This window comes from Quercus robur, chromosome 9 (genome assembly GCF_932294415.1).
Source record: "Quercus robur chromosome 9, dhQueRobu3.1, whole genome shotgun sequence".
Taxonomy (NCBI): Eukaryota; Viridiplantae; Streptophyta; class Magnoliopsida; order Fagales; family Fagaceae; genus Quercus; species Quercus robur.
Genome location: NC_065542.1, coordinates 992,352 through 1,002,868, shown reverse-complemented (window position 1 = coordinate 1,002,868; position 10,517 = coordinate 992,352). Strand labels below are relative to the sequence as shown.

The following is a 10,517-nucleotide window of genomic DNA, read 5'->3' as shown; positions in this document are numbered from 1 at the left end:
ATGACCCATGGGCTGGCCCAGCAGCCCGCTAGCCCACCAGGCTAATGGGCAGCCCAGCCCGGTAATATTGAAGCCCGTGGGCAGCCCAGTAGCCCAATGGGACAGGCAATGGGTTGGTTTCTTTACCCATGGGTGCCCGGTGGGCCGGCCCGTTAGCCCAGCCCAGTAGCCCGACCCGTTAGCCTGACTCATTGCCCAAAATTTATAACAAAATAATTTGGGGGTTGGGTGGATGAGGGATTGAACTTTAGACATTATAAAAACTTTAAGACCACACACCTAACCACTAAATACTTGGAATGATTGTGATATAATATGCATAATAAATATATATTTTGGTATTAATCTAGTAGCTTTGATTTTTAAAACAAAGTTACTAAGATGATTGTTGCCCTACCTCTGTGCCTCTGGAAAGAAAGTCATTCTTTCCTTTGGTAAATTCCAATTCTTTCCTTACAAGTTACAATTACAGAAGAAATTCCTTAAAAAAAAAAAAAAAAAAAAAAAGGCTTACCGTTGGTTGGAAGAAATTCTTTCCTTAATGAGTTGATATTTGATTCTTCAAAGATTTCCTTTAAGAATTGATATTTTATTCTTCAAATATTTCCTTTAAAAGTTGATATTTAATTCAATGTACTTATTTATTCTTATCAATAAAAGTTAATTAATCTTATTTTAGTACCTTTTTAAGAGGTATGTCTTAGTATTTTTTTTTAATAGAATCTTTTTAGTAGATTTAATTGTTCAATTTGATAGTTTGTAATAATATATAATTATAATTTTTTTGGTTAAATTTTTATAACCCCATTGAAGACCTGTTAAAAATGCCCATGGGTAACCCATTAAACCCACCTCACTGGCCCAGCCCACTAAAGCCCAAATGGGCATTGCCCATGGGTAGGGCCATGGGCTAGGATTTTTCCATCCAGCCCGGCCCGACCCAGCCCATTGACTAGTCAACAGCCCGTTAAGCCCAGCCCATTAGACCCATGGGCCAAGTAAAAACAGGTCGGGCTGGCCCGGCCCGGCCCATTGATGAGGCCTACTTGAGTGTGAAGTGGGGAAGTCAGATAAGATGAGACACTCGTAGTCGACTGTCATTGGGTTGAAGAAGACGCACACAAAGGGAAGAACAAAGAGGAAGACAACATAAAATGATAAAAATGAGAAGAAATTCAAAATTGAGAAGTGTAGAAATCAAGGAGTGTGACTAGACGTGCGTCGTTGAGAAAACACGAGAAAAAAAATTAAAAATGAAAAGAGAGTGAAATAGCTGGTGAGGAAAAAAGGAGTAATAAAAAAGAATAAAATATTGAAAATACTAAATTGTTGGGCAGTGTGCAAGCCAACTTAATTATCGTACTTTCATTTTGTTTTTTGTTTTTTTGTTTTTTTTTTTTGCATTAAAAGAATTAATTAATATACTTTAATAAAATAATAGTGGTTTAAGTGAATAATTAGATTAGTTCTAAGGTAATTGTATTAAAAATATTAATTTTTATAATTTTTTTTGTAAGTTATAGGATATATATATATATATATATATAAATATAGATATATATATATATTTGTGGTAATTTCAAAACGGTATACTGAAATAAGCTGATATCGAAACATTTATTTCAATAGATAAACCGAGACGGATATCGAAATGGTATTTATAATATATTATATATAACTGAACCAAAAACAAAAAGGGGCTGACTTTTAATTTATGCTTACAAAATGCATTAAACCTTGTAGTCTTTTCCTTTAAAAAAAAAAGTATGAAATTGCTTCAAATTTCCTATAAGGTTAGATTATGCTTTTGTTTACTTAATTTAGCACTACAAAGTTTCGTGAAATAATATCGTCTCTGATTAGAATGAATCTCTTGTTATCCTTCGTTTAAAAAAGAAATAATAAAATAAATAGCTAAATTAAAGAACAGATAAGACTAATAAGGCCAGTAAATGGTTCTAAAGAAGTTTAAAACTCTTTTCTTACCACTTTCTTACAACTTTCTCCATATAAAACAATCAATGTGGTAAAAGGTTTGGAAAACCTGTTCAAGATAAATTATACAACTCTTTCATGTGATGTGATTACATTATTAGCATGCATTTCTTAGCAAAAAGAAGAAAATTACAAACTGCATTTGTGTTGGTGTATTCCCAGAGGTCTTAGGCTCATTGGGCTTGAACCCCCAATTAATTTGTAATTTATACTGGGTTTAGCCCATAATGGAAGATCCGTTTGGCTAATAATAGATGGTATAAATGATGTTGTGATAATTATTTGGTAGTATGGCTAGCCGAGGAGACCACCAGGCTGTTGAGGTTCCCCTTTAGGTGTCCAAGCTGAATCATCTTACCCAGGTATTGTGTTTTAACCTCCCACTTTTCTCTCATGTTTTCCCCAACATTAGGTTCCAACCTCTTTTCTTTACCCATGTTTTTGTTTTTATACTCTTGTGTTAGTGGGGTTGTCATGATGAGAGAATATTCTACATGTTAGTGGGTCCTTCCACCCACGGGGTTTAAGTTGCTTTAGTAGTCTAGGTCATTGTTCTAGCGTGTCTAATCATGTACCAGATGTGGGACCCACAATTTGCCATTAAAATGTTCTCGGAGATGGAGGAAACTCCTCAAGCTTAGAGAGCTAACAACACAGTCTATAAGATCTTCTTTGTGGGATGGGAAAAAAAAAAATTATGGCTGGATTGGCGGCATCCTGATGATATTCTTTACACCAGCCACCAGCTATGGTTACATAGTAGTATATGATGCTGCAAGTAGTCTCAAGGCAAAAGTTTCAAGTGTATGGAAGGAAAAAAATAGTCTGGAAGCCACTTTGGTTAATTCTCTGGTTTCTACACAATACAAACTTCTGCTAATTGTTGATTGATAGGAAAGTTAAATTGAGAAGATATGTAAATTTGGTATAAATTTCTGTTAATTGTTCAAGTATTCATCCTCATAATTTTTGAAAAAAAAGAAAGAAAAAGAAACCGAAAGAGGCAGTGCTAATACGAGTTGAAGTTACCCATGGCAAAGTTTTTATAATCAAATCGCAAGGGAATGAGGATATAAATTAGTTATTTTAAATAAATCTATCACAAAAGGTTTTTTTTGGGGGGGTGGGGGGGATGACATACCGGTAACTTAGACATGGAGAGCCCAAAAGTAATGAAGGCAGCAGTGCAAGAAGAGAAGAGGCTATTCTACAACTTGATTTCTCATCTTTAAGCATAGAATCAACAGATGTTCTCAGTATTTCAAGTTGAAATTCCCAATTACAGCTTTTGGTTCTACTGGGTCTTGCTTCACCATTACAATTTTGCTCATTTATTTCCTGTTATCAATCATCAATTGACAAATGAGACCATCGAGTTGCAGAACAAGATCAACTTTGTTGAGCAGGGAGAAGTCAAGTAAAAAAAGGCACAATCTTGAAGCAAGATTAGTTATCAGATAAAGAACTGCCTTATTGTCTACTTAAATTTTATATATCATTATGCTGTTATGAGACAAAGCCCACACTTCTGCACTGTCAAGCTTGATCAACTGCTAGCAATTACAGCTCAATGCAACTGTATTGATGCAACAAATCTGGTAGTGACCCACACGGTTTATAGGACAGCAACATCAATTCACCTAGGTGGAATGACATGACATTGGTTCCAAATGATAAATAAGACAATGAGAAGTTTATAATTCCAAATAGTCAAGAATGGTAGCTAGATGCTTGTAGACTGAAAAAGATGTGCATAGATAATAACTCTATAAAAAAAAAAGTACATTTAAAAAAAATGAAGTAAAGCAACTAATGATACTTGTTTGATAGCAGAGAATCCATCTACTGCAAATATTTTGACGTAAGAAATCAATAATATAGTTTTACCCTTTTACATCAACAAAGCTAACCTGTCACACAGATGGACAATTTCATCCCTAGGATCAAATTGTTTAAATGAATATGGAAATCAATGATAAGATTCTTCTAGAAAACACCTATAAAAATAAAATAAAATAAAAAACGATTCTTCTAGAAAACATAAAAATCTAACCACCAGTGGATCATTTATTGCTTCATTGTGAGAAGTCTCATCGGTTGTGATGTTTTGCTTTCTGATCCTTTCGGATTTTGTGGGTCTTATAAAAAACGGTACCTGATCTTCTTTTTTGTTGGTGGAATTGGTTAGGGAAGCATTCTTCAAACATTTGAAATTTAGTTCCATTGTGTTTGATATAGTGTATATGGAGGTAGGGAAATAGGCAGATATTTGAGGATGTGGATAGTTCAAATGATCAATTACTTGCTTCTTTAAATGGTTCTCTTTTTGACTGGTCACGGCAAGGGCGGAGCCAAGGGCCGAGAGGGGGCAATTGCCCCCCGACTCCATCAAAAATTTCACATGTGAACTTCTATATGTTAATTGTTAAACACTATGCCCCCTCTGACAGAAAAAACAAAACAAGACACTCCATATTTGACTTGAGAACAATGAAACCAGATACCAAAAAGAAGGAAAAAAGTTGCTTCGTACACTGCAAAGTCTATATTATGCCAATCATGTCGCACGTTTTTTTTGTCTTATCCCAAATTTACCCTTATCATCACTCAACTAGCTACACTTCATCTAGCTAATCACCTTTTTTATTTTTTATTTTTTAAACTTTCTCACTGTACTTCAACTTCAAGGCTTAAACTAGTGGGTCTTATAATTTACAAATAATAATAATAATAATAATAATAATAATAATAACTACTTATGTCCTTATGCTTAAAGGGTAGAAAAACCTCCATGTTATTTTTTCTCTCTCTATCATTTTTTGACTTTTTTACAATTACAAATGATGTATTTTTGTTATAGGTCCAAAATTTACTTACTTTGAAGAATAACGAATAAACTTTCTTTTTGCCCTATTTTTTTTCAAAAGCAATCAAGGTGGAGAGACACATATACAAAAAACAGTACTATACTCTTTACACTTGTTCATTGATTTATTTGAAGGAATTAAATTAGAGATTTAAAATTTTAGTATTTAGATTAGTCTCTTACTTTGATTGTTATTAAAAATGAATTGATTATTTTCGTTTATTTATTTTGATGATATGAAATAAAGAGTTGATTACTTTGGTTGTTATTTATTTTGATTAACAATTCTTTGTTTATTTTTTTTATTAATATTGATTAATATTTTTTAATTTAATTTTATCTTTCAATCTTGCTTTTTAATTCTTGCCCCCCTAGACTGAAATCTTGACTTCGTCACTGTATCACAGGCTTGGGCACTTACATCTAGTGAACCCCTCCCTTTGTTTATTTGTTCTCTTCTCTCTTGTAATTAATTTTTAGTTTTTGCTTTTTTATTTTCTTTTCTTTCTTTGTACTTGTTGACTACTTTGGGAAACTTTGCATAATGTAGTGTTATTTATACAGAATTTTCTTACTTTTCAAAAAAAAAAAAAAATAAATAAACCTAACCACCAGAAGGTTCAACTATTACAAGCCTAATTCCAAGACAATCTCAGTACAAAATCCACCAAAAACAAAATTTCCACAGCTTTTTGATCAAACAAAAATTCATTAAAACCTTAGAAATCATCAAATATATAACTGAAAAAATAATTGACTCAAATTTGGGAATTTAAAAATTTTCAAGACTCAAATCAATCGTTTCAAAGTTTTTGAAGTCCAGATTTAAATTTTATACTACCACACCAAATGTACACAGGCTATAATGCAGGTCTACCAAGACCTTAAAATAATGACGTTTTGATTCAATACAAGAAGCAAAATAAATTGAAGCACACCTTTGGAGACCCTAAGTCCACAGCAACTGTAGAACCTTTAAGTTAATGTCTTTCAGGCATAAGCCGGTCTACTGAATCTGAAAACAGACCAGGCAATAGTATGAGGTAAAATGGAAGACCAATACAACAAAGGATGAAGTTCCACAATTATCAATCTTCCAAAAACAGCTCACACTAAGTTTATAATTTAGAATCTCCTAATTAACACTATGTATTCTACAAATTCATTTGAACAAAACCAGAATACAAAAGCTTTGAGACTAATCTCCATATCCTGCATTTTTCATACGTTACAAATCTAATTCCAATGGTGGTCTTTAGTCAGTGGATACTGTAGTGCAAGCGACTTCTCATTTCAACATTTTAATGTGGAAAAGTGACAACATAGCTCAATGTAAAGTAATATACAAACAAGATCTTGTCCTTTTTCTTCTCCTATTAAGTTGTACTTAGTTTTTTTATTTCTCCAAAATGGAAGTGCACTCATGGCAAGCTTCTCTTTAGCATTGTATCCTTTATACTCCCTTTCGAATATACTCTCTGTCAAAGACTAAGTATTTTTTTTTTGATAGGTATTCAATATTATTAAAACAAAGAATGTAGTTCTCAACGTCCAAATACAACATAAAGGTTGCACCGGATAGTGAGGAGAAAATATATCTGGGCAAACAATTGATCTTTATAACAAATGGTCGTGACTGATACCTCTGAGCTAGTTTTAAGAGCATGGAGGGAGGATTTTATAAGTTAACATGGGCTATTCAGGATTTTCCACCAAAATTAGTATATTTGAAAGAAACTCAAGAGCTCCTGCTCACAATATAACAACAACATACTAAAAGTGAAGACATTAGGCAATACTTCATCCACATAGATAAAGTCTTAACACTTAAGCATAAGGACCAAGAAACATAATTGACAGTTATTTGAAGTTCAGACAATTAATTTTCAATTTCAAAGCAAATATTGCCTATAGCTTTTGTCTTCCAGCTGCCAATGATTTTTTTCCCCTCTTTTTTCTTTTTGTGGCTACTAAACATAAGTTACAATAGGAACTAAGGAAGTAAAAGAGTTGGGAGAAAAAAAAAAGGTCAATCAAGTTTAAACACATATGCATTGATTTAGATTAATGAAAAGACAACTTAGTAAAAAATCAAGGTCATTTTTCCTTACTTACAATTAGAACCATTTCCAGATTTCTGCTGCACCTTATTTTGCTAACTGAGGAGGCAAGACACAAAAAAGATCCATCTGTAAATAAAGACATGATGCCCAATCATCTAAATATAAAGCCAGCCTATTTTCTGTCCCTTTTTTTCCTTTTTAAAATTAAATTACAAGACAATGGGAACAGAAAGCTGTAAAACCAAAGGTTTAGAACACAGTAAAGGAGGTACTATCAAGAGGACAATCCATGTAAAGAAAATAATTCATTTAAGCTAGGAACAAAACTTGCCTTTGGGTAGCAACTTGAACCTCAAGTGTCCTTCCATGATGGAAATGTTGAGATACAAGCATTTTCTGACAGCATGAATATCAGATAATTTAATTGGAAAGAATGTCAACTTGCTCAAACTACTTAGATTAAATTCAATTGTCTAGCAGCTCAATACCTAAGAATCTTCTGAAGAGCTAAATGTGACAAAGCCAAATCCACAAGAACATTTTGTTGTGCTATCTACAACCATAGCCGAAATCAATTAGTTAACAAGCTGCAGAAACCCACCATCCAATATGCAGTTAATGCATGATAGGATTAATACTAAAAGTGGGGTCAATGATTGCTCATCAAACCAATGCATGTAAAATATAAGTTTCCTGTTTAGTGAGGGAGGCAGAAGCTTAGGTGATCATCAACCTATAGTTCTCATCTGTATGGAAGAATTTTCCCCAAAAAAACGTGATTTTAAGTTCGTGTAGGCTAGAAGGGTAAAATATGACAGACAATTATGGCTCCTAACAAAAATGAGAGAATTAACTACCAAAAGAATTATCTTGCAAGAACAAAGAACATATACTGAACATAGAAACCAACAATTAAAGTATCCTTCATCACCATTACACACAGGAATTGTTCACAGTACCTTCATCACCATTACATTTTCCAATTCACCGAACTGACTCATGTACTGCCTCAACCCTTCCCAGAACCTGTAAAAGAACCACATCAAGAAAAGGGTTCACATATTATACTAACAAGATGAGCATGTCCTACAGTTTGAGGATACACATACCACCAATTTTTGCCCTCCACTTGTCATGAGAGCTTGGTTCATAAATAATGAAGGAAAAGGCCATGTCCTTGGCAAAACAAAAGGGTATTTACCCTTGGGGCTGGCATACAATGCCATTCAACCTGGCTGTATTCATCACTGATTGGGTCATCATCATCATATTTACTGATTCTCAATGCCTGTTAAAAATGCCCAGATAAATTTAGTCCTTGAGCAACTTTGAATGATGAATACTACCACACCAAATATATAGAGGCCTATCCTTTTGCAAGTCCCACACACACACCTAATAGCAAAATCCTTTTGCAAAGTCCTTCAAGCTATGAAGTAAGTTCCATTGCTGGATTCACAACCAAAATACCTTAGGCCCTACTTAAGAAAAGAAATTCCAAGGAATTAAATACAAATAGAAATATATATATATATATATATATATATATATATATATACAGGCACAAACGAGTTTCGTAAGAGAAGAGAGAGAAATATGGTGACTTACAAAAAAATCAGAGGAAAATAGTGTATCAGCCTTGCAAATTCATCAAAGTTACCAATTTCACTGGAATTTCTCTTCCTCGCTATTAGAGTCACCTTGTCCTTGTGTGCAAAAATTCCCAATCCAATTTTCAATTAGATTAGGCTGTTGTATCCACTTCGGGTGTGGTTCTTCTCTACTAGGTCCAGCCCCATCCCCATCATAGTCATTATGACGTCGCTTAATTTTGGTATCTTTTGCTGAATCGTCTAAATCATCCTCATAATCAGTTATGCTGCAGCTGCTGGACCCAGCCATATTTTGTTTGAGATCTTCAATGTCTTTCTCATATACCAAATGGGCCCCACATTTTGTCACCTCCAAGCCCTCGGTTTCGGTTCTGATAGTAACCTGAGTGAATCCATTAGCATCCATCTTACTGCATCTGTTGTTGGATTCATCCCTAAAACGGTCAATGGAGAAATATCTAAAGAAAAGGTGATGTGAATCAATCTTAACATATTCGTTGGAAAAAAAAGACCCTTCGCAACATGAAATTTTATGTCTGATTCCAATGCCTTCACAGTCAAAATCAATGCTAAGTTCCGGAATTTCTGAAGGAGGATAGGGATTCCAAATTTCCAACTTTCCTCGTATTCATTGCTTCACAGTCAAAATCAATGCTAAGTTTCTCACACAAATGCCATATTCATTTGTGTGATTGTACTTGATGAAATGTGTTTTCACATGCTCAATCTTTGTTAATTCAAGCACCAAAAGATTTTTGAGTGTTTTAGGTGTTTTTGGAAAGTATTTTGTTTGAAAAATCTGAAAATTTCAAAAATCTTGTTTTGCCCTGTTTTGGCGGCTCAGTCGCAGGTGTGTCATGTCGCGAGCCTCAGTCGCGTCTTCGCGGGTCATTTTTGGCGTCTTGTTCGCGAGTGAAAGGTTCAGTCGCGAGGTTTACTCAGAGATTTTCGCGGCTCAGCTCGTGACTCACTCACGGGTAGACCTTCCAGTCGCGAAAAACACTTAGAAAAATTTTTCAAATTTTTGTCTTTGAGTGTTTTGGCGGCTTGAACTGGCGACTTGTTGGCGACTCTATTCAGTCGCGAAAAACGCTTGTTTGGCAAAAATAGGGGCAGTTTTTAAATCTTTTTCAGTTTTCCCTCGAACATTTGTGACTGTTCATCTTCTCTCTAAACTATCTCCTTCCCAAACACTCCATGCTCCCATTTCCAATCTCCATTGTTGTGTATTTTCTGTTCAAATTCTTCAAGTAACAGGTATGGGTTTTCAGTCTTGAACTCATTTCTACTTGATTTTGTGTTTTTCCCCTTGATTTTTCGCATTTATTTATGTTTTAGAGATGGGTTTGTGTTTCGGCTATTGCTCTATGTTAATGCTTAGCTTGCGGATGCTGTTGCTAGAGTTTGATATGATCTTAGTTGTTTCTTTTTTGGTCTTCATCCTGTGCTTAGCTAAGTGTGTCTTTTATTTTATCTGAACTTGAGCTGTTGAGTTGTTTCAAAATGTTCCATTTGAGGATGTGAGTTTTACTGTACTGAATGGGCATGTTCTATTGTGTAAATCTTTTGGGAGCATCTGTTAGTTTCACAATGCTGATTATGAGTCATATCTGTAAGGTTGAATTTATTCAACCATCTAATTGGCTTTATTCCGTGCCAAATTTGCTTGTAATTCAGCATTTAGTAACCCTGTATTTAGGTGGGTTTGTTGTAAGGGTAGTGAGTGAGATAGAGTGAAGATTGCTCAAGAGTGTGCAAGAAAACAGAGTGTCGCGACTGGGACTCGCGGGTGGACTCGCGGCTGCAAGCCGCCAGAAGCTGCACACGTGCCAAGCATGCTGGAAGATGAACAGTCATGCTAGCTGGAGCACTACAGGACAAAACAGGACAACTGGCCATACGGTTAACTTGCGACTGGATCTCGCGACTTGGTCAAGCCGCGAGGTCAAGCCGCGAGCCACCCCTGTTTTACCAAAACCT

The 10,517-nt window shown here is 34.8% G+C and overlaps 1 protein-coding gene across 6 annotated transcripts; it reads right to left on the bottom strand.

Annotated features, from left to right (window-relative positions):
• Positions 1 to 3,126: 3,126 nt before the first annotated feature.
• On the bottom strand, positions 3,127 to 9,133 carry LOC126699423 (uncharacterized). 6 transcript variants are annotated; one of them, XM_050397252.1, is made up of 9 exons: positions 8,533 to 9,133; positions 8,320 to 8,402; positions 8,126 to 8,212; positions 7,884 to 7,950; positions 7,413 to 7,477; positions 7,256 to 7,320; positions 6,973 to 7,050; positions 5,800 to 5,876; positions 3,127 to 3,571 (listed from the first exon to the last, which is right to left on the bottom strand). In XM_050397252.1, the coding sequence occupies exons 3-8, from the start codon at positions 8,191 to 8,193 to the stop codon at positions 5,842 to 5,844; spliced, it is 378 nt and encodes a 125-aa protein (XP_050253209.1). In that variant the 5' UTR covers positions 8,194 to 8,212; positions 8,320 to 8,402; positions 8,533 to 9,133; the 3' UTR covers positions 3,127 to 3,571; positions 5,800 to 5,841. The 6 variants fall into 6 exon arrangements, 5 of the variants coding, with proteins under 5 accessions (XP_050253209.1, XP_050253208.1, XP_050253212.1 ...); XM_050397251.1 differs by having other exon boundaries at positions 3,128 to 3,635; XM_050397255.1 differs by having other exon boundaries at positions 3,128 to 3,571; positions 6,977 to 7,050.
• Between the last annotated feature and the right edge of the window lie 1,384 nt (positions 9,134 to 10,517).